The following is a 24,240-nucleotide window of genomic DNA, read 5'->3' on the forward strand; positions in this document are numbered from 1 at the left end:
AGAAAGAAAGAAAGAAAGAAAGAAAGGAGACTTGTACTGTGGAAGGCTTGCTTCTTATTTAATGACTTTCCAGTTTCTAGGCAATGCTTTTGCAAGGTCGAGAAGGGGCTGAAAAGAGGGCTGCAGGGAATCGAACCCAGGAACTCCTAGAGGAAAGGGAATTTCCTCTCCCCCCTTTTCCTGCCTTGCTGCCCTCTTGCACCCGCCCCCTGTCTTCCATCCCATTGGCCCCTCAGGAGCCCCGACTCTTCCTCATCGGCATGCCTATTGGTCGCCCGTTTTAAAAGGGATTATTTCCCCTCTTTCCCACCCCCAACCCGCGTTCCCTTCTCCGGCATCTTTTGCTTGCATTTCTTTGGAAGAGCAAAGAGCCGAAACTGACGCGCAGAATAAAAGGAGGGTGGTGGAGAGGAGGAGGAGGAGAGCTCATAGGTGAGTTGGAAAGAATCCAGTGCCTGTCTCTTTAAGATGCACAGCTGGATGAACTAGGCTAGGGAACATCTGGCCTTAAGGGACGAGGCGGGCGTGGGGGGCGGGCAGAAGCAGGGCAGCGGCGAAGGGCATGGTGCTGCTCTCTCCCCAGGCCTTCTGCAATGCAGGATCAGGGCGAAATCCACAAGAGATTTCTCCCCCTACATCTGCATCCCTCCAGGGCAGAGGTTCCTTTCAACCCCTGCCGCCATCTCATCTGGATGGGCAGGGCCAACGCACAGCGGTTCCCACCAATGCCTCCCTCCTATCCAAGAATCCAGGTCTTTGGGACAGTGCGCCAGTGTCCACTGGGGTTTGTGTGTGTGTGTGTGGGGGGGGGGCTATACTGTAGTGATTGGCTCCCCTATTTAGGCATTGGCTCACGTTCTGAGTCCAGGGGTCTGCAACCTGCAGCTCTCCAGATGTTCATGGACTACAAATCCCATCAGCGTGGTCATGCTGGCAGGGACTGATGGAAATTGTCGTCCATGAACATCTGGGGAGCCCAGGTTGCAGACCCCTGTTCAGTTTCCTTTGTCTGGGTCTGTCTAAGAACCTAGAAAGCTTTGGAGATCATTTTACAAATAAATGCATCCAGTTTCTCCTCATTCCTTCCTGCCGTTCCTCATTTCCTTCTTCCTGTGTCAAGTTGCCCGCTTCCAGGCGGGATTACAGCTGAATTCTAGACCACAGAGTCCTGGTCCCTTTGAGAAAGGGCTGTTTTGGAGGAGGGTGGAGTCTGTGGTTTTGCACCCAGCTGAGGCCTCATCCCTTTGCCAACCCTGCCTTCCTCAGACTTCATCCCAGAATCTCCAGGAATTTCCCAGCCTGGAGCTGGCAACCCTATTCGTGTGTGTGTGTGTGAGTGCTCGCGCACATGCTATTCACTTCAGGGCTGCCCTTCCACTCAAAAGCATTCAGGATTAGACCACTCAGCCGTCTGTTTCAGTATTGCTTGCTCTGACCGGCAAAGGACTGAATATATGAAAACCTATAGCCGTGGTGGCGAACCTTTGGCACTCCAGATGTTATGGACTACAATTCCCATAACATCTGGAGTGCCAAAGGTTCACCACCACTGACCTATAGTAATAAACTGAAAACAATGTTTGCTGGCGCTCTAACCGGAATCACAAGGAAGTGTTACTTAGCACTCACCTGCGCTGAAGGAGCTAACAAAAAGCCTCTCTTCAGAGGGAAGGAGAGGGGGCTGTGCCCCCTGGGTCGCTAGCTCTCACCACCGAGTTAAAGGCAAAGAAGTCAAGCAAAGAAAACCTATCTAAGCACTGGGTGTTTTATAGGTAATTTATTCACCTGATGTTAGCAGCCCTGAGCCCGGAAGATGTGGGCTGGCCTAGTGAGTCCAACAAATTGAATTGAATTGAGAGTGCTCACAATCTACGTCGCAACCAAGAAGATAGCGTTGTGAAAACCCATATACATCACCAAAAACAAAACTCCAGACTATCCAAAAGCAACCAAGTGATAATGCTCAAATGGCTCCATGAACGCTGGCCTCAAAAGCGCCTCCCCAAACTGGGAAGTCGTGGCTGGGTGGCTTCGTAATCTTCTCACTGTTGGAGTGTAAACCCAAGGCAGGGAAACTGCTCAACGAACTGAAGTAATTTAAGTTTCAAGATAAACTTCATGAATCACAGTACATAGATAAGACTTTTCAATGCAATGGAACAATTCATCTTTGGACAATCAGCAATCCTTAGAAGTTCGTTGACCAGTTTCTGCATTATTAGTTTGTTTTTGGTTAGTCGGGAGTTGTTTTTCATGTATGTGAGTTTTCACAACGCTATCTTCTTGGTTAGAGTTGTTTTCAGTTCATTATTATTGGTTTTCAAATATTCTGTCCTTTGATTTTAAAATTTAGGTAAAGTTAAATTTGTATGGTTAATGACTGGCATCAGGCCAGCTTCAAAAGTCTCAGGAAGAGGAGAAAGATGCATGCTATATAAGAGCCTTAACTGATAATACCAGGAATTGAACTTGGAAATAATAATATTATTATTATTATTATTATTATTATTATTATTATTATTATTATTATTATTATTATTATTATTATTATTATTATTATTATGGTAGATTTTACAGCTGCCAGATCTTTAGCTGGTTGTTGGCCTTCATTACAATTTGAGCCTCACCCAGAGACCTAGGAAGTTGTAATGTACACTAGGGCAGCACTTGAAACATCTTCGAATTATTATTATTTATTATTATTATGGTAGATTTCACAGCTGCCAGGTCTTTAGCTGGTTGTTGGCCTTCATTACAATTTGAGCCTCACCCAGAGACCTAGGAAGTTGTAATGCACACTAGGGCAGCACTTAAAACATCTTTGAATTATTATTTTATTGATACAAAAACAGTTATACACAGCAAACAAGATCAATATGCTGGATTTTGTATTACATCACACGTCGGACACTTCCCTAGCATCTAGAACTGTGTGATGAATTATTATTATTATTATTATTATTATTATTATTATTATTAAATGTTGTTTAGTGACACAGCTGCCAGTTCTTTACCTGGTTGTTGGCCTTTCATTGCAATTTGAGCCTCTCCCAGAGGCCCAGGACACTGTAATGTATCAGTGTAGTATTCGCGCCTTCTGAATCTGACAGATGTTGATTTTGTCGATTTGAAGATGTTTCGAGTGCCACCGTAGTGTTTTCAAAAAGGCACCCAGGGTGATAATTACCACTGGGATGACCTCAGTTGGTTTGTGCCATAGACGCTGCATCTCAGTTTTCAAATCATGGTATTTAGTGACCTTCTCATGTTCTTTTTCATCGACCCTGCTGTCACCAGGTACTACTATGTCAATGATGGTCACTTTCTTGTCCTCGATCACTGTGATGTCCGGTGTATTGTGTGCCAACATTTTGTCCCTTTGGATTCAAAGGTCCCACAAGATCTTGACCGTCTCGTTTTCCATGACTTTCTCTGGACAATGTTCCACCAGTTGTTAGCTGTCCTAATGTAATTCTCGTATACATTCCAGTGGATCATCTTGGCCACTGAGTAGTGCCTCTGTTTGTACTCAGTCTGGGCCATCTTTGTGCAGCAGCTGAGGACATGATCTACAGTTTCATCAGCTTCCTTGCAGAGTCTGCACTTTGCATCATCTGAGGATTTTTTTATTCTGGCCTTGATTGTATTTGTCCTAATGGCCTGCTCTTGAGTGTCTAAAATCAGTAATTCTGTTTCCTCTTTCAGAGTTCCAGTTGTTGTTATCATTATTTTGTATATAAAGCATTCTCTGTCACTGACCTATGGGCAGCTGAGGGAGTTGGGGGTAAAATTCCTGTCTACAGATTATGTGCATCACGACTGTCCTGTTGGTAGTTGTTTGGATCCATGGGAATCACTAGGATGGCTTGCAGGAGTTGGGTGTGCAGAATCAACTAATGGCTGTGATCAGAGGTGGGATCCAACCAGTTCTCACCACTTCTCTAGAAGTGGTTACTAATTTTTTCTGAGTGCTGAGAAGGGGTTACTAAAGCAACCTCCTTGCCCAATAGGGACTGGAGGTGCGTGTGTGCAGTGGCGCCACTGTTTGAATCCCACCACCATCGGAACCTGTTATTAAAATTTTTGGATCCCACCACTGGCTGTGATCCTTAGTCCCTTGGAACAGAAGCCTTCAGCTAGATCAGTGATTCCCAACTTGTTGCCCACTGCCATTGTTTCCCAGTTCCCGTTACTTCTCTGACAAAGCATCTCAGACATTCTCAAAGCAAAAGAGCAAATTGTGACTTTCTTCCACCTCACTGAAGCAGGAGGTAATTCAGCAGAACATGGGAGGACCTGATTTTTTTCTACAGGGTGCTCCCATTCTGCCCCCCTAATAGGAAGATGCTTGCCTCCCAATATTTTTGAATCCTCCCAACCTCCCAATATTTTGGAATCAGCCCCAGTATCGACGGTGCACCCTAGCCTGATCTCAGAAGATGAGCAAGGTTGGGCTCTGTTTAGTCCTTAGGTGGGGGAGACCACCAGGGAATTTCAGGGTCACTCTGCAGAAGAAGGCCATGGTAAACCATCTCTGTTTGTCTCTTGCCTTGGAAACCCTACAGTCAGCTGCAAATTCTCCTCCTCGATGACGCGGCTGGCCTCCACTCGGGCCAGGGCCTTTACGGCTCTGGCACCGGCCTGGTGGAACACTCTTCCGCCAGCTGTCCGGGCCCTGCGGGACCTTGGGGAATTCCGCAGGGCCTGTAAGACTGAGTTGTTCCACCGGGCCTTTGGAGAGACCAGCCGCTGAAGGTGCCCCAGCGCACTCCCCTGCTTTCTATGGGTCCCTAACATCGTCAGGACCCATTATTCTCTCTCTATTTCTTTTCAGGAGGGTTATGTAAGGGTTTCGCGGGGCGCTGTTTTAGCTTAATTCTTGCTGTTTATATTGTTTTTATGTTTTATATATGATGTTTTTATACATGATGTTTTCTGTGCACCGCCCTGAGCCCTGCGGGGATAGGGCGGTATATTAAATCTAATAATAAAATAAATAAAATAAATAAAATTGACAGCACTTTCTACGTCCACCCCCATGGCAACCATTTTGTGATTATCTCCTGGAGCGAGTATTTTACAGCAGTGCCCCCATCTCAAAATCCCCCAAATGCCCACATGTTCAACAAGGCCCACAACTCCTGGGCTAGAATGACTCAGACATTGAGAATGGTACAGTGGGTATCCCATGTTTCTGCTCCTGTATGCAAGTAAATGGATGCTGAGTGCCACTGGGGGCAAATTTTGGCAGGCTTTTCCTCATACCTTTCACCCCTCAGTAGCCTTTTTCTTCTCCCTCTTCCAGGCTGTGGCCATGGCCACGTTCACCCGTGAAGAATTCTACCAGCAGCTGCTGAGTGGCTGCGTGCTGCCCACCGCTCAGCAGGGTTTCGAACAGGTTTGGACGCTTCTGCTCTTGTGCCTGGTGTGCCGTCTCCTTTGGAGGTTGGGTAAGTACAGGCCAGTGGTGCAGGTGCAATGGGGACGTCCGGGGACAAATGCCCCGGGCGTGCCCTGTTAAGTCCCGTGGGGGGCTGAAAATCGCCCCCCACACTTCGGGCCGAGAGGCACTCAGGTAGCAGACGACCTGGCCATGGCGTGGAGCAGTCAAGTACTGCCCAGGCAGGCCTCTTAGGGCCTCTGCTGAGCCTGGCAGGGTGAGGGGGGAAGGAGGAGGGGCGTGTCCTTCTTCCCCCCTCGCCAGGCCCGGCAGAGGCAGCTGCATGCGCCCCTCTCTTGGCGTGTCCCATGGATGCACTGACCCCGCCTCCTCCTTGGCGTGCTGGGCCAGCCCCGCTCACACGTCCCTCTCCATGAGAAGTGGGGCTGGCTCAGCGCCAGGTAAGTGGGTGCCCATGGGGGTGGGGTAGAAAATGTGGAGTCTGCCCTGGGCGCAGTTTTTCCCAGCTACGCCTCTGGTACAGGCCATCAGCCCCTTCCCTCTGCTGTCCTCCTGGGCAACCCAATTTGGTCAAGCCTTTCTTCCAGTGAATTCCCAGATGCATACTTAGCAGGCTCTTCCAGAAACCTGCATTGCAATTCCATATTTTCTTCCCGCATTCTGTCCCAATGCACCTGTATCCTCCTCCTGTTTTCTGACCCTGCATTGCATCTTTAGGCTGGCAGAGGAGAAGGTGGGTATGAATCCAGCTTTCTTGTAGACTTGTGAAGCTGATCGCTGCTCTGCAAACTCAGGTGCTGTCATTGATGGATAATCATCCCCCCCTCCCAAACATAAATGTTGGCAGTGTGCATCGTGGGGTACAAAGGCCACAGTTTAGGGTGCATGTAAAGATAATTTTATATTGCTCTTTATATTGTTCACCGCCCTGAGCCCTTCGGGGGAGGGCGGTCTATAAACCTAATAAATAAATAATAAATAAATAAATAATTTGTCAGCAGCATCAACAGAGGGGAAACAAGGCTAAGATTGGGATGGAGGAGGTTGCTGGAACAGGGCACTGATTCAACCAGGGTGCCCGTGGCCACCATAGTATGTGCCATAGTATGCGCCAGCATCTGTCCTGGTGCCCACCAAGTCTTTTAGAAAGTGAGCCAAGTTGGACTTTTTGAAGTTTTACATGCAGGGTATAACACAGACAGTGGTTTTATGTAAGGGATCATTTTTTCCCTTCTGCATAAATACTTTATATGTCTGCAAAGTGAAGAGAGATACTGCCAGATGAGGGTTTCTTAGCTAGCTCATGCTTATTTTTGTCTGCATTCTGGGAGAAATGTGGCTGGTATGAGTCTGGTATTCTGACATTTTGTGGCTGGTAGGAGTCGGGTGGCAGCCATTTTGTGGTTGGGCCCACCGTGCTGTGTCAGAATTCCAAAGGTGCTCACAGGCTGAAATAACTTGGGGTCCACTGGGCAACACTGCTTTAGGATGTGGGAGACTGGGGCTTAAATACCCAGAGTGCCCATGGAGTTCAACAGGAAACCTTGGGCCTGTCACGTCTCCTAGCACTGTTTACCTGTCAGGGTTGTTGTAATGATGCAGTGAGGAAGGGAAAGCCATGTAAACCACTCTAGGTTCCTTGAGGGAAAGGGGATAAGAATGCCCTAGATCAGGGGTCCCCAACCTTTTTTGAGCCTTTTAAATTCTGACACAGTGTGATGGACACAGCTACAAAATGGCTGCCACAGCTTACCTACAGTCACACAGTGAAGACCTTTGTGCTGTGGTGGCAGCCACGGCCAAAGTCAATGTTTTTAAATATCTGCACAGCCAGTCAGATCTCCAGGGGTCAATCAGAAGCCTCGCTGAGCAGAAGTCCCACCTTTCTAAACCCCTTGGTGGGCTCCAGAATGGGCATGGGCAGGTGCTATGGCATGAAGTCCAATAAGAGGGGAACCGCAGACTCTGTTTCTCTGTCTGGATCCCAGCATCTCCCAATCTCTTCATGCCATGTTCATGTTTCCCCTAAAAACCATCTTCCGTTCTCAGTCAACATCCTCCAGATTTCCTTTACCTGTCTAGTTCTAGCTCTTGCCTTTATTGATAATGGGTTGTCCGATGTAGTGGTGAATGACTCTGCGCCGCATTCTCTGTGAGCCACAGGCCACGCAGACACCGCATTGGTACCCGGTAGATTGGGTGGTTGCCAGCAGGGAACTTCCACACAGTTGTCTGCAATGGTAAGAGGGACTATTGACCCTCAGTGTGGAGGAATATTCTCCACAAGTTCCTTCTCTCTCACCGAAGATCAGCAGGGTGCTGGGGGAACAGGGGTGTCTCTGATCGTCCTCCTTCTCTGACCTTCCCCTCTCCTCCTTGGCCTTTCCCGCACAGCTCTGCCCTCTTATGCCAAACACCTCAGCACTGTGGCTGCCGGCTTCTACGTCCTCTACCACTTCTTCCAGCTGCAGATGGTGTGGGTCGTCCTCCTGAGCCTCTTGTGCTACCTCGTGCTGTTCCTGTGCCGCCACTCGACCCAGCGGGGCGTCCTGCTCTCCATCACAATCCTGATCTATTTGCTGATGGGGTGAGTCAGAGGGTCAGGGGCGGAAGTGGGGTTGGTGAACACAAAGGGGCGCTCACAAACAGGTTGGGGTAAATGATCCGCTGCAGGGATGATTTGAGAATGGAGCAGCATACCAAGCTACTTCAGAGGAGACGCATGTAGTTTTGGAACATGGAGGCCTCCATGACAAGGCATGGGGGTGAAAGAAGTGTGGGTCTCATAAGAGGGGCGCAAAGAAGAAAGCCTCTGCTGTTTGCTAGGAATGTTTGAGGCTGAGTCACTATGGAAGAAGTCAGACCAAAGAGGATGACAGGGAAAAAAAATTGGGTCCCAATGAAGAGTTTGTAATTCAAATGATTCAGTCAGAGGCCATTAAAAGATTAAGATGTTGTTATGCCATGGCCAAAAAATCCTTCCTAACTACTATGTCACTTACATACATGTATGTACTTATACCTCATTTTACATCCTTGCCACATCGCAGAGGTGTAGCTGCCAGGGGACCAGGGGGTGCGCATTGCTCCGGGGGGGCCCCACAAAAAATTCAGGTTCGTTTGTGGGGGGGTTGTATTTTTTAGTGTTTTTTCAGTTTTTGCCCTACAGGGGGCACAATTTTTAGGCTAGCAGCACCAACATTTCAGGGATTTTTTGGGAGACTCTCCTGATGATACCACCCAAGTTAAGTGAGGTTTGGTTCAGGGGGTCCAAAGTTATGGACTCCCAAAGAGGGTGCCCCATCCCCATTGTTTCCAATGGGAGTTAATAGGAGATGGGGGCTACACCTTTGAGGGTCCATAACTTTGGACCCCCTGAACCAAACTTCACCAGACCTGGGTGGCATCATCAGGAGAGTCCCCTGACAGCAGGCACCCCCCAAATTTCCCCAGTTTCTCATTTTAAATCCACCTCCTTTGGCATGGATTTAAAGGGAGAATCTGAGGTCCCCAGTTTAAACATTGAAAGTGATGCTGTTTCAGGGTGGGGGAGAATCCACCCTCAAACAGCATCACTTTCACTGTTGTTTAAACTGGGGACCCCAGATTCTCCCTTTAAGGTGGATTTAAAAGGAGAATCTGGGCTCCCTAGTTTAAACACCCTTGAAAGTGATGCTGTTTGGGGGTGGATTCCAACATCACAGTGGCCACCCATTGGGGGGAGGGGGGCAAAACTCAGATTTTGAAACAGGCTCCGTTTTCCTTGGCTACACCTCTGTCACGTCGTCTCCTCTTCCACCAGCAAGACAGCAGGGCAACGCAGCACGTCCAATCATTTGCCACAGCCCAGGCTCACAGGTAGCGGCCTTCCATGCGTGTCTGAAGTTTGTTTTCCCTCAGACTGTGGGCTAAGCAGTCCTGCTCAGCTGCCTGTAACAGCTTCTAAGGTTTCTTGGTTATTCTATTAACTCCGCAGATAGAACAGTTCATTGATGGCTCTGAGCAAGAAAAAACGGCATCAGTCTTGCTTAGAAGCCTTGTGAGGTAGGTGGGGTCAAGGGAGTTCCGAGAGAACTGTGACTAGCCCAAGGTCACCCAGCAGGAATATAGGAGGGAGGAAGCAAATCCAGTTCACTAGATAAGACTCTGCCGCTCATGCGGAGGAGTGGGGAATCAAACCTGGTTCTGCAGATTAGAGTCCTCCTGCTCTTAACCGCTACACCATGCTGCCATCTCAATTTTTTCCCAGAGTGCCACACTGTTCAGTTCAGGAGGCAGTAGCTTATGAACAATCAATATTATTCCATCCTATACACCTTTCCCAGTGATACTGCACAGTGTGTATGGCAGATGAGTATGACAGTAGAGTGTCAAGTGGGAGGAGGTGCGTTGGTAGGGGGCAAGACAGGCGCATGGGCGAGAGGTGAGTGGCAGTGGGTCCCACCATAAGCCCTGGACCTTGGCGGGTGGTTATGCTGGCGCCAGCTCTTTGAGATCAGTGATGTTCCTACTTACTGGAATGTCCACTGGAAAAGGTGTCTGGGGAGGCTGTCTGTTAGGAGAGACTGATGGGGGATTTTGAAAGAAAGAAAGAAAGAAAGAAAGAAAGAAAGAAAGAAAGAAAGAAAGAAAGAAAGAAAGAGCGTTACTGATTGACAAAGATATCCTTTTCTGACTCCTTGCAGGGAGCTGCACATGGTAGACACTGTGACCTGGCATAAGATGAGAGGTATGTTTTTCATGGATTGCTTCTCCGATACGGTGCAGGCTAAGGATTCTGTGTTGGGAGGGTCGGTGTGTCCCTGGGCCAATAAACTTGAGTGCAGAAGAAAGAGCAGAAATGGCTGTTGTGATGTAGTGTTCACATCTCTCTTTTTAAAACAAGTTCACACACATTAACCTATACCAGTGATGGCGAACCTATGGCACGGGTGCCAGAGGTGGCACTGGAGCCCTCTCCGTGGGCACTCACACACAGAATTCGTCATGTGGGGGAGCGGAAAATCACCCCCCCCACACACACATATCTAGGCTGGCCTGGGACACTGAGCACGATGTGCGCGCACTGCGGTGAGCAGGGAGGACTTGTCTGGTGGGCCTGGTGCCTGTGCTCTGGGTGGCTGCTGCCCAAGGGGGGAGGGTGCAGAGGAGGCAGAGATGCTAGAGAGGCACAGAGCAGTGCGCGCGGGACTTGCTGGAGACTAGAGCAGGCTGGCCCCTGCTCGAGCAAGTGGGCTGGAGGAAGAGGGAGCCAACCGGTTTTTTCTAAACTAGAACCTCAGCATTCAGGTTAAATTGCCGGGTTGGCACTTTGCGATAAATAAGTGGGGTTTGGGTTGCAATTTGGGCACTCGGTCTCAAAAAGGTTCACCAACACTGACCTATACAAACACAGTTAATAAAAAACCCAGAAAATAAACAAATATTTCATAGATCCAATCTATCCCTATTGACACTGAAAAAAATAATAATCTGGTTGTATATTCATTCTGAACATGATGGTCTGTAACAAAGAGCAACCGTTTCTTAATAAATGTGTTAGTTTGGGAGTTGACTTTCTTCTGTAATAGCTCACTTTGCAGCAATTTCCAAAGTCCTTTTCAACAGTTCTGCTAATATGGGGGCATGCTTTTCCTTTTCGGCTGCCGGAAAATAGGAACATGGCGGGGAAGCAGGGGACCCCAGCGAGCGTGCTGCCTTCAAGGCCTGTGGTGCCTGTTGAGATGTTTCTTGGTGCCTGCCAGCAGGGGCATAATGCCCATTGGGCAAGGTGGGCAGCTGCCCAGGGCATCACCTTGTGGGGGGCATCAAAATGCAGGGTTCATTTTTGGGTATTTTTAGTGGTTTTCCATTTCTGGCCTGTAGGGGGCGCAATTTTCAGCGTATCATCAGGAGAGTGTCCTTATGCTACCTCCCAAGTTTGGTGAGGTTTGGTTCAGGGAGTCCAAAGTTATGGACTCCCAAACGGGGTGCCCCCATCCCCCATTGTTTCCAATGGGAGCTAATAGGAGATGGGGGCTACAGTTTTGAGGGTCCATAACTTTGGCCCCCCAAAACCAAACTGCACCAAACCTGGGGGGTATCACTAGGGCAGTCTCCTGATGAGACCCTGAAAATTTTGAGTCTGTGCCTTCAGAAATGTCCCCCCCCCCCAGCCTGCAACCCCCATTGACAGCAATGCAGAAAACTCAATGGAGAACAAAGATTCTTGGGCAAATTTCGGGGATGTTCCTGCAGGGAGGGCATTCTTGGACATATCAGCACCAAAATTTCAGGGTATCATCTGGAGACTGTCATGATGGCACCCCCCAGGTTTGGTGCAGTTTGGTTCAGGGTGCAGTTTGGTTCAATAACTTTGGACCCTCAAAAGGGTAGCCCCCATCTCCTTAGCAAAGAATGGGGATGGGGCACCTCCTTTGTGGGTCCATAACTTTGGACCCCCTAAACCAAACTCTGTTCCTCCAAATGGGTGGTCAGCACCACATCTTGTGGAAGTTCCACACAAATACCACACTCCTTTTCCATTTCTGCACAGGAGCCCAGATGATTGTGGCCATGAAGGCGGTGTCTCTGGGCTTCGATCTGGACCGGGGTGAGGTGCTGTCCATTCCTTCCCCAGTGGAATTCATGGGTTACATCTACTTTGTTGGAACGGTCATCTTTGGGCCCTGGTTCCGCTTCCGCACTTATCTACAGGCTGTGGAGAGCAGGAAAATGGTAAGTTCTTGGCATAGCCGGGCAAACAAATCCTTGCTGCCTGGGAGGGTCCAGATTTAGCTGCTTTGATGGATCGTTCAAGAGTTCTGGAGTGCGCTGTCTGTCCTGCTGTGTCCTGAGACTCATCCAGAGAGACAGGACTTCCTTCCTGGTATATTTGGAAACCATTTGGCTGGAAGGCAGCCAAGGTTGAGCAAAATAACAAAAACCTTGATGCAACAATTTAAATTGTTAAATGTAAAGCATATTTCTTCACTGAATTTAATAAGCAGATTCCTCGCCGGTTCCCTTTCAAGACTGTGTGATTCTTGCATCACTTAAGCCAAGGTTGTGCAGCGTGGTGCTCATCGGCCAGCACCTGTCCTGTGCTCACCAAGTGTTTTAGAAAGTGAGCCAAGGGGGGCTTTTTTGAGTGTCTCATGTTCATGATATAAAACCAAGAGTGTTTTTATGTAAATATTTGTTTTCTGGTTTGCATCAGTGTCTAATTAACCCCGGAAATTTGATAGCACGTGTCCACTTGAAACCTGAATAGGAGTCTACTATCAAGTTGTTCTCTTTCCATGAATACCAACTTGATAGTAGACTCCTATTCAGGTTTCAAGTGGACATGAAAAGAATTTACTAATTGTAATACTACTAACTGTGTCTACCTTATTAGATGCCCATGTAATATGGTGTACATTGGCAAAACGACACGCGCGTTTGAATTGAACTGTTCATATCATCATTAATCGAGGCTTGCATTGCCACAGCGGAGCAGCTTGTAAACAGTGACGCTTGAATTTCGCAACGGCTGAGCAGCACTCGAACTCTTTGGCAAGAATTTGCTGGCACCACATTCTGTTAATGGACTTTTGTGGTTTGCATTCTGCTGTTTTTGATACAGAGCACTGAATAAGGAATCTAGCTTCTTATGAACTATACCTCTTTATATTTAAGAATTGGGATGCAATTGTACCAATAGTTTAAGAACTTATGCCAATCAGATACATCTGAGTTTTTGAGACGATAGTAGGTTATTTATTTGACCATAATTGTTTATGTTTTCACTACCAGCCAGCCGGTGTGCTGCGCAATTTCCTGGGTTAATTAGTTTCACGCCGCACACCTGTTTGTGTTCCACCAGACTACAGCCACACAGCCTGGAAAACCCACCAGATCTGGCCGTGAAAGCCTTTGACAATGCTTTGAGACTCCTTGTAGGAGACAAAAGTGGGGTATAAATCCAAACTCCTCTTCCTACTCCTGTTCGTCCCCCTGCTCCTGAGTACTTCTTACAGATCAGTAAATCCAAATCCAAATCCAAAACCTTTATTAGGCATAAAAACCAATGTGTGTCCAGAATTCCAGATGCAATAAGAAGATCATTATTGCACAACTTGCAGTACACAGAGTAAAAATATACTTACCTGGCAGGGGAGACACCTTGATCACAGATCAGTAATTGTTTTGAAATAATGATTATAAGATTGTGAGAAGTCACTTGTGGTTTGTTTGGCACAAGATCTGAAAATGTATAGATAAAATAAGAATGTATATCCTTTGATTGTCCTTGTGCTTGTAAATGAACTTTCCTCCACCCTGAACAGCCACTCTAGACAACTGACCCTACGATGGATTAATGCAAGGGTCCCCAACCTTCTTGAGCCAGTGGGCACCTCTGGAATTCTGACACCACTTGGTGGCACAACCACAACGCGGCTGCCACAAGAGGCAGGGCCAGCCACAAAATGGCGGCCCCAGCTTCTCTTTACTCACAGGGTGAAGACACTCGTGCTGTGGTGTCAGCTGCGGCCAAAGCAATTTTTTAAAAAACCTGCACATCCTATTCAACTCTCTAGTGACCCAGCAGAAACCCTGCTGGGCACATGGCTTGGCCCATTTGCAAAAAACACTTGGCCGGCCACAGGCGAGGCGATGGTGGGTGCCATGGTTCCCACAGAGGCCCCATTCAGGACAAGTGGATGTTTCATGACTGAAGAGCAGCACACATTTTACCGCAAATTCTGAAACATATTGTAAAATAAAAATCAATGCTAAGGACCCAGGGGCATACCTTTGTAAAATTGGGCCAGGGCTTACCCTTGGTGCCGACCATTCCCCGCACAGCGGTGCCCCGTCCCTCGCAACTGTGCCCCGCCCTTGAACTCCCCATGGAATTAGGGGCAGGGGTGCACTTGAATGCCAGCCATCGGGGCTCGTCCTGCCCCCAAACTCCACAGGACTCCACAGGGGTGGTGGGGGCCGTTTGGTGCTGGCCTCAGCTCCCCTGGGTGCAGCTTTAAACTAAAGAAGAAGAAGAAGAAGAAGTAGAAGAAGTAGTAGAAGAAGTAGAAGTAGAAGTAGTAGTCATAGTAGTAGTAGCAATTTGGATTTATTTCCCACCTTTGTCTCCTGTAAAGAGACTCAAGGTGGCTTACAAGCTCCTTTCCTCTCCCCACAACAGACACCTTGTGAGGCAGGTGGGGCTGAGAGAGTAGCACAAGAAGAAGAAGAAGAAGAGTTTGGATGTATATCCCCCCTTTCTCTCCTGTAGGAGACTCAAAGGGGCTGACAATCTCCTTGCCCTTCCCTCCTCACAACAAACATTCTGTGAGGTGGGTGGGGCTGAGAGAGCTCCGAGAAGCTGTGACTAGCCCAAGGTCACCCAGCTGGCGTGTGTGGGAGGGCACAGGCTAATCTGAATTCCCCAGATAAGCCTCCACAGCTCAGGCGGCAGAGCTGGGAATCAAACCCGGTTCCTCCAGATTAGATACACGAGCTCCTAACCTCCTACGCCACTGCTGCTCCCTCCTACGCCACTGCTGCAAGGTCACCCAGCAGGAATGTTGGAGTGCAGAAACACAGCTGGTTCACCAGATAAGCCTCTGCCACTCAGGTGGAGGAGTGGGGAATCAAACAGCCAGTTCACTCCAGATCACAATCCACCTGCTTTTAACCACAACACCACACTGGCTGTCCTGCAGTTGAACGCTCAACCCAAGCCTTGCTGAGGCTGGGATCAAACTGAGCAGCTGGGTTGACTGGCTGCAGCTTTATACCGTTGGCTGCGTGCTCGCACACACACACACACACACCAAGCTCCACTTCCAGTCAGGTGGACCCAACCCAGATGACTCTGTGCTGTCGTTTCTCTCCACGCAGAGCTTTTCCTGGTTCCAGAAGGTCTGCCGGAGCTGTTTCCTCAGCCTCGTGTGCCTCATCATGTCTACCTGCGTGTCCCCCTACCTCTTCTCTTATTTCATACCTCTCTACAGCTACAAACTGCTCAAAAAGTAAGTCCGGCGTTTGGAGCGATTGCTTTGCATCTGGGAATTGTCCCCTCACAGATTCCCACCACTGTCAGTAGTTTGCTGGGAAAAGTGAACCATTCAATATTTTCCAGTTGGGAGGGGAAATTCTGGGAAAACATTAGGAACAAGATCCACCAGACCACGGAGGCCACACAGCCTGGAAAACCCACCACAGCCAGTGGAATCTGGCCGTGAAAGCCTTCGACTAGACCAGGGGTAGGGAACCTGCGGCTCTCCAGATGTTCAGGAACTACAATTCCCATCAGCCTCTGTCAGCATGGCCACTTGCCCATGCTGGCAGGGGGCTGATGGGAATTGTGAATTCCTATTTTATCTGAAGCATGAGTTCTAGACTAGACTATAGAATACAGTTCGACACAGGGCTTATCCTGGATATTTTCAACTTCTGAAGCAGGTCTGTGCAACAGCAGTACTGAAAATGCAAATGAACTACCTGGACATATGCACCACACCTCCCACCCACCTGTGAGGTGCATAAAACAGATAGCCACTCCATACTGTGCGTTGGAAAGAAACATATCTTATGGTGACATGCCTCTGAAGATTTATGGAGGAGAAGTCAATCTATGGCTATCAATCTTGATCCTCCTTGATCTCAGATTGCAAATGCCTTAGCAGACCAGGTGCTCAGGAGCAGCAGCAGCAGCAGGCCATTGCTTTCACATCCTGCACGTGAGCTCCCAAAGGCACCTGGTAGGCCACTGCAAGTAGCAGAATGCTGGACTAGATGGACTCTGGTCTGATCCAGCAGGCTAGTTCTTATGTTCTTATGTTCTTAAGATGCCAGCCACAGGTTCACTAAAACTAAAACTACCACACCACAACCACACAGCCCAGAAAACCCATGACACCTAGTTGATTCCAGCTGTGAAAACCTTTGACAATAAAACAGTGCTTTCCTTAGCCTGAACAGACCATTTGTTAACTATCCAACAAGCTGCAGTATGTGGCTGACACGCTGTGCAGAATGTGGGGCGTGGGGGTGGGGTCAGGGGGGCATTTGTGGACGAGGGCTCCTCTGCCTTTTCACCCATAAGCCCTCTGGCGTGCCTCTTTTTAAGGGCCTGAAAACCTTATTTACCTCTGTAGAGACGGGGACTGTCAGATCCCAAAAGGTGCGGTTCTGTCTTGTAGACGATAGAAAAGCGGTGGTCTTTTAAAGGTGCTGTCGTCCCTTGATGGCTACACTGTCAGATGTCCTAATGAACAACTTCTTTCTCTTCTTCTGTCCTTCCCTTCATCTTTTCTCTCCCTCCCCTTCCTTTTTGTTGGGGATCCTGTCTCTGGCCGTAGAAAGCGCCGAACCAGGTAACAGCCTCGGTGACATTTCCCTTCAGCCACTGCGGCCATCACCTCTTTGCTTTCATTCTTTTCTTCTTTGCACGTTCTGTGGTTTTTGTAGCTGTTATCCGTGGCAGCCCATTTTGCTCAGCGACTGGCAGAATGGCTGGGAGACGTCCCGTTCTGTGACATCACCATCCTCACTCATGCAGTCCATTTTTCTCTGTGGCCCAGCAGCTGACATGTCCTGTGGCTCTCTGGTCCAGTCTCACCGTGGCCCGTTCTGTGACACAGTATGTTTGCAGAGGCCTTTCCTCTCGTTCTGTAGCTGGTGTGTTTGTCAATATTGTTTGGTCTGTACCTCGTCTGACGGCCTTGCTTCGTGCTTCAGTGGCATGCTAGTTTGTGCCTGATTTATCTCTCTGTTAATCAGTGGCTTTGGAGAAGGGCTTGCTCCTCTTTTCCTGGCTGAGGGTCGTAGCGGCTACTACCTGGCTTTGTGGCTCTATCTTAGAAACTTGGGCTCTTTCCTCACGAGCTGAATAGAGCGTCCCAGGGATGGCAAAAACGCCGTCCCGGGGGAGGCGTTCGCATAGCAGGCGCTGCTGCAACACAGCAGCGCTGTGCTCGCGGCGCCCAAGCAGCACGGAAACGCCCCTTTTGAACCTCGCTCCACGAGCGAGGTTTTTCACAAGGGACGCCTTCCAGCCGCTGCCGTGCGAATGGCAGTGGCTGGAAGGCGGCGTTTCCCTCCCGCCTTCCCCAGCCAGCTTACCTGCTCCTGCTGACTCCCATCGCATTGCGGAGGCCAGGGGAAATGCCCCCCTGGCCTCCGTCTCCAGCGCCGTCGCTCTGGCCAGGGGGGCATGTCCCCTGGCCTCTGCAATGTGACAGGAGCCAGCAGGAGCAGATAAGCTGGTTGGGGAAGGCGAAAGCTGTGCCTTCTCCTGCGCCCCTAACGGGACCGTCTGTGCGAACGCACCCCCAGACAGTGCCCGTGCGGAAGGGGCCATAGAGCTGGAAGGGTACTGAGGGGTCATCTAGTTCAATCAAACCTGAGCAAATGCCACTGAACTACGCAGCCTTTTGTGGCTCCCCCCACCCCCCACATGGTTCAAATGGTAAAAAGGCTCCGATGCTCTTTTGATCTCTGTCTTACCCTCTGACTCTTCCTTTCCTTCCAACTTCCCCACGGTGCCAGAAGCACAATGGTAAGGTACGTTTTTCAGGCCTTGGGTCTCCTGCTCTCGGGGTGTGTGTGCATGCGTGCGTGCGTGTGCGTGTGTGTGCACCAAGATTCACTAGATCCTAAGCCTGATTCCCTCTGTCATGACACAGGTGGCTCCGGGCTTATGAAAGTGCCAGTTCCTTCCACTTCAGCAACTATTTTGTGGGCTTCCTGTCCGAAACAACGGCCACGTTGGCAGGGGCCGGCTTCACAGAGGAAAAAGACCACTTGAGATGGTGAGCGATGCCCCAGAAGGGATGGCGAGGGCACCCTGGGATTCTGTCTTTCTAACATCCCAATCCGGATTGGGTGGGCAGATCATAGAATCATAGAGTTGGAAGACACCGCAAGGGCCATCAAGTCCAACCCTCTGCCATGCAGGAACACACAATCAAAGCACTCCCTCTGTTTAGAAACCGCCAAAGAAGGAGACTCCGCCACATTCTGACATTCACAGTTGAACAGCCTTATCGTCAGGAAGTTCTTCCTAATGTTTAAGTGGAATCTCTTTTCCTGCCCCTTGAATCCATTACTCCGTGTCCGAGGTGGACTCCACATGGGCCCAGGGTGCAGCGGGACACTGGCGTAAAAAACACCGGCGTAAAAGACACCTTGGGCCGTTTGCACGCTTGTGTAATTGTGAAAGGGTGGCCCAGGAGCTGCCACGGCCCACAGCAGCACCTCAGCACGAGGCATGCCGCTTTTTAAAAAACTTGCCTCCATGTCCCTGCGTAGCTCCATCAGGATGATGGAGGGGGGCAGAGGGCAGGGGCCTCTGTCCTAATGGAGGGCAGGCCCCTCGTCCTGATGGAGCTACGCAGAGACACAGAGGTAAGGTTTTTTTTAAAGCAGCGTGCCGGAAAACAGCGGCGTCCACGCGCTGCCTCAATTTGGAGGCAGCAGTTGTGGGAAATTTCCCCCCCAAATGGTGTTTTTTCCCAGCTTGCACTGGTGAATTCGCCCATGCAGAATCCGTCTGAGTCTCTGAGGCAGCAGAAAACAAGCTTGCTCCCTCTTCAATATGGCATCCCTTCAAATGTTTAAACATGACCTGTGCTTCTGCAGACTAAACATCCCGAGCTCCCTCTCTTCGTAGGGCATGGATTCCAGACCTTTTACCATTTTGGTTGCCCTCCTCTGGATACGTTCCAGCTTGTCAATATCCTTCTCAAATTGCGATGCCCAGAACTGAACACAGTACTCTAGGTGAGGTCTGACCAATGCAGAGCAGAGTGGTACAATTACTTCCCTCGATCTGGACACTATACTCTTATTGATGCATCCCAGAATTGCATTGGCTTTCTTGGCTGCCATATCACACTGCTGACTCATGTTCAGTTTGTGGTCTACTAAGACTCCCTTTCACAATTACTGTTGTCCAGCCAGGGGTTACACATCCTATATCTGTGCATTTCACTTTTTCTGCCTAAGTGTAGAATCTTACATTTGTTGAAATTCATTTTGTTAGTTTTGGTTCCTGCCCCTGTCCTCAAGGGTATTAGCTACCCCTCCTAATTTGGTATCATCTGCAAATTTGATAAACACGCCCTCTATTTCATTATACAAGTAACTGATAAAGATATTTAATAGCACTTGGGCCCAGGGCAGAACCCTGTGGCACCCCACTAGCCACTTCTCTCCAGGATGAAAATGAGCCATTGGTGAGCATCCTTTGTGTTCGGCCAGTCAGCCAATTACAAATCCATCTCACACTTTGCCATGCTGGCAGGGGCTGATGGGAATTGTAGTCCATAACATCTGGAGTGCCAAAGGTTCGCCACCACTGCCCTAAGCTAACTGGAAGGAGAGTGAAGTACAATGGACTAAACCAGTGGTTCTCAACCTGTGGGTCGCGACCCCTTTGGGGGTCGAACGACCCTTTCACAGGGGTCGCCTAAGACTCTCTGCATCAGTGTTCTCCATCTGTAAAACAGATATATGTTAGGGTTGGGGGTCACCACAACATGAGGAACTGTATTAAAGGGTCGCGGCATTAGGAAGGTTGAGAATCATTGGACTAAACGCATAAATGTCAAGAATCCCCCAGATTTCTGAACTCTGAGATCTAATTTGCACGTTGTTCCCCTGCTTCCTTTCAGGGATCTGACAGTATCACGCCCCCTGAATGTGGAACTACCCCGCTCTATGGTAGAAGTGGTCACCAGCTGGAATCTGCCCATGTCCCGTTGGCTGAACACCTGTAAGAGATTTTGTGTTTACTGTAATTTGAAGTGGGGAGGGTGCTTTAGAAACATTCTGCCTTGAGGGGATCAGCCTTGGATAATTGTGCTTGATTCATCTGGTAATGGGTCCTTCTCAAGGAAGTTTGGAGGTGCGGGATCTTATACAGCAGCGTGTTTCAATCAGTTGGACACATACTACCAGTGGGATGCAGAACTAGCTTGTTGAGAAGCAGGGTTTTTTAAACAGTTACTAATAATTCACTCTTCCTCCATCCCTACTTCTATCCGCAAGGGTGACGTGCCGCCTCCTGTTAACCCTATCCACTATGGACGCAGCTTCCTCAGTAGAGGAACCATGAAACCCAGAAGCCTTTTACCTTTTAGCATGCTACCACTAACTTTGGACACTCGATGTTTTCCTAATTCCCCAATCCTCCTGCCTCCCAGCGAGTTTCTTTGGTGTACCACTGCCTATTGATCCTTCCTGCCAAAGATTATCTATTGTGATTCTCTGATTTTTTTAAAAAACATCCTTAAAACTTACAGCAAATGAGACATATCCTATTATACAAAAGGCTAGCCATGGTGGCAACTACTCACTTCTAGCCAACTGCAACATACAATCTATGCAAATAGGAGTGATCTCCATTCCCAGCTGATTCGCTAGAGAACCAAGGGAGTTTGTTACATTCAGATTATTTGAGGTTGGAACAAAACCGGGAAAATGCTTAGAGAACCAAATCTTGGTGGTGGGTTACCTGAGAACTGGGTAAAGTCACTTTTATATTTTTGCATCTTGGTAGAGGAGGAAGTCTTCATGGAGGCGCGAGGAGCTTCCCAGTTACTAACATATTCTGTTTCCAGATGTCTTTAAGAACTCCCTGAAACTGGGCACCTTCTCGGCAATCATTGTCACCTATGCCACCAGCGCCCTCTTACATGTAAGTATCTCATGTATATTCTATACCAAAACCCAGTTCCTAACCCAGGAGCAGCAGTGGCGTAAGAGGTTAAGAGCTCGTGTATCTAATCTGGAGGAACCGGGTTTGATTCCCGGCTCTGCCGCCTGAGCTGTGGAGGCTTATCTGGGGAATTCAGATTAGCCTGTGCACTCCCACACATGCCAGCTGGGTGACCTTGGGCTAGTCACAGCTTCTCGGAGCTCTCTCAGCCCCACCTACCTCACAGGGTGTTTGTTGTGAGGGGGGAAGAGCAAGGAGATTGTCAGCCCCTTTGAGTCTCCTGCAGGAGAGAAAGGGGGGATATAAATCCAAACTCTTCTTCTTCTTCTTCTTCTTCTAAGTGCCATTGCTTGGTCATATCCTATCAGGACCTTCAACTCCAAGTTTATTAGGTTTGTCATCCTACCTTTTCTGGTGGCTCGAAGCAGCTTACAGGTTGCCATTTAAAAACCCGTGCGATAATAAGAACACAAACTCTCTCAGCCTCACCTACTTCACAAGGTGTCTGTTATGTGGAGGGGAAGGGGCGGTGATTGTCAGCTGCTTTGAGACTCCTTAAAAGTAGAGAACAGCAGGATATTTTAAAAATTCTTCCAGAGCTTGACAGCATCCAATGAAACCGGTGAGCTTCAGGATGAACAAAAGCAAATATTTCTTTACTTAAGGGATTAAACTTTGGAATTCATTGCCACTGGAGGTAGTGATGGCCTCCCCTGAGCATAGGTGGCTTGAAAAGGGGATTAGATAAATTATTGGCAGGTGGTCCAGCCTTAACCCTCTTTTACCTCCGGCTCCACTGGGCTCAAGAATCACCTTGGTGTAGCTGTTAAGGTGCTGGACTTCGATGTGTGGAGGCCCAGGATCAAACCCGCATTTTGCCATGAATCTCACTGCATGACTTGTGCTAATTACTTTCTCAACCTATAACCTACCTCATAGGGTTGTTGTGAGGGTGATGAAGAAGAAGAGTTTGGATCTATACCCCCTCCCCTTCTCTCCTGCAAAGAGACTCAAAAGGGCTGACAAACTCCTTTCCCTTCCTCCGATGTGTGTTGCCTGAGCTTTTTGAAAAAATGGTGGGATGAATATGCTAAATAAAGAAATAGATGAATTGAGCTACAGACCAATTTTCATAACACTTACTTCAAAGTAAGAATGTTTCAGATTGTGCCTGTTAGTTGAAGTGCGCTGACTTGGAAATGTGCCATCAAAGTGAATGGGATTTACTTCCTGGCTTAGAAGAGGGGTTAAATATTTCTGTTTGCAACCTTCTTCCCAGGGACTGAGTTTCCATCTGGCTGCTGTGCTTTTATCTCTTGGCTTCATCACTTACATTGAACACGGTGAGTCATCGCTATGTTTCTGCTAGGGGGGGACATCCCATCTCCCAGTTCCTAGGTGCCATTGCTTGGTCATATCCTATCAGGACCAAAAATCTATGCAGGTGGGAGCCATTTCAACTCCATATTTATTAGGTGTGTCATCCCACCTTTTCTGGTGGCTCGAAGCAGTTTACAGATTGCCACTTAGAAACCTGTGCAATAATAAGAACACAAACTCTCTCAGCCTCACCTACTTCACAAGGTGTCTGCTGTGCAGAGGGGAAGGGGCGGTGATTGTCAGCTGCTTTGAGACTCCTTAAAAGTAGAGAACATTTCCTTCCTTCTACCCAATCAGTTTCTTTCCTAACTGGAAAACTTCAAGCACAGGTTTCAACAAAAATCACTTTAAAAGGGGTGCATTTAAAACTTTTTGAGGCTACAAATAAAATGTTTGGGGTGAAAACCATGTGGAACTCCATGGAGGGAACGTCTAAAAAGTTTTATGCGGAAAGAGCAATTATTGTACCTGATTTGACTCTCAAAAGCTCACGCCCTGAAAATCTTGTTGGTCTCTCTGGTGCAGCTGCCATCTAGCCGTTCTACTAGATTACAGGAGATCGACGTGGCTGCCTTGCAGAGCCTTGCAGGTCTTGCAAAGTGTGAGACGTGGCTTCCTTTCTTGAGTCTGTCCGTCCCCCGATGGGTCTTCTCTTTTGCTGCTGCCTTCCACTTCAACATCCCATCTCGCCCATTCCCTCTCAAGATGCAAATTGCTTTGGGCTTTGACACAGACCTTCAAATACCTTAACTTGCATGTATGTGTGGGTTTCCCCTAGTTCTTCGGAAGCGACTGTCAGTCATATTCAACGCCTGCATACTCTCCAAGAAGTGCCAGCCAGGGTGCTCACATCGCCACAACACGGTGAGGTTTGTCAAAAGTGCCCACGGTCAAAGGATGCTGTTGGTCCAGCCGTTCACCTGGCTGATGTTTCCTTTCTTGGTATCCCAAGCACTTGGATAGAGAGAACCAGAGTGGTGTAGTGGTTAGAGGGCCAGGTGAAAATTGGAGTGGCCCAGGTTAAAATCTCTGCTCTGCCATGGAGGCTTGCTGGGTGTGCTGCTGGCAGGTGCGAAGGTGCGGTCAGGCAGTCCAGAGTCGAGGCAGGCAGCAAGCAAAGGCTCAGTCAGATGGTCCAGAGTCAAGGCAGAAGGGCAGGCAGGCAGGCAGGCAAGCTGAGAGCTGGAGGTCAGAAGGAGATCAGGTACATGGAGCTTACCAGAATGTGCACCCATTACACCCAGGCTGAGCCAAGCCCAAGGCAGGGCTTAAGTAGAAGGCCCCTGCTAATGGGGCCTGGCTCTTGCAGAGACTTGGTTCTCTTTGGAAGCAGACGCCTCCAGCTCATAGACCTTTTTGCCATACCAAGCAGTGATATGGGCACTTCTCCTTTTACTGGGTAGCTGCAGCCTCTGACTTTGTCTCCTTCATGCAGCTCATCTGAAATGACTGATTGCTCTCCCAGCTGTACAGCACCAGACTCTGCCTTGACTGGCAGAGAAGGGCTTGGAGCTGGCTTGGAGCAGTCAGTTCTGGATCCATGAAGGGCTTGGAGCAGTCAGTTCTGGATCCATGGTGTCTTCTATGTCAGAGTCCTCATCACCCAGGGACTGGCAGATGATACTCGATCACCCGCTCCCAGCCTAACCTACTTCACAGGATTTATTTATTTCCCGTTGGGTTGGGAAGAGTGTGGTTTAATAAAATAAACACATACGTATTTGGTTAAAACATTTTTAGCCCCCTTTCTCCCTTATGGAGCTCAAGGCAG

The 24,240-nt window shown here is 48.7% G+C and overlaps 1 protein-coding gene across 2 annotated transcripts in view; it reads left to right on the forward strand.

The window, feature by feature from the left end:
* The first annotated feature begins 294 nt into the window (after positions 1-294).
* Positions 295-24,240, forward strand: part of PORCN (porcupine O-acyltransferase) — a 29,792-nt gene continuing 5,846 nt past the window's right edge. The window contains exons 1-13 of one of the 2 annotated variants that reach the window (XM_048491115.1): positions 295-432; positions 5,306-5,450; positions 7,796-7,988; positions 10,087-10,130; positions 11,937-12,118; positions 15,266-15,396; positions 16,729-16,743; positions 17,918-17,932; positions 18,055-18,180; positions 20,044-20,144; positions 20,992-21,068; positions 22,369-22,432; positions 23,248-23,333. In XM_048491115.1, the coding sequence (XP_048347072.1) occupies positions 5,315-5,450; positions 7,796-7,988; positions 10,087-10,130; positions 11,937-12,118; positions 15,266-15,396; positions 16,729-16,743; positions 17,918-17,932; positions 18,055-18,180; positions 20,044-20,144; positions 20,992-21,068; positions 22,369-22,432; positions 23,248-23,333 (1,170 nt within the window). In that variant the 5' untranslated portion in view covers positions 295-432; positions 5,306-5,314. The remainder of the gene's footprint in view (positions 433-5,305; positions 5,451-7,795; positions 7,989-10,086; positions 10,131-11,936; positions 12,119-15,265; positions 15,397-16,728; positions 16,744-17,917; positions 17,933-18,054; positions 18,181-20,043; positions 20,145-20,991; positions 21,069-22,368; positions 22,433-23,247; positions 23,334-24,240) is intronic. The other variant, XM_048491117.1, reaches the window with a different exon arrangement.

This window comes from Sphaerodactylus townsendi, linkage group LG03 (genome assembly GCF_021028975.2).
Source record: "Sphaerodactylus townsendi isolate TG3544 linkage group LG03, MPM_Stown_v2.3, whole genome shotgun sequence".
NCBI lineage: Eukaryota > Metazoa > Chordata > Lepidosauria > Squamata > Sphaerodactylidae > Sphaerodactylus > Sphaerodactylus townsendi.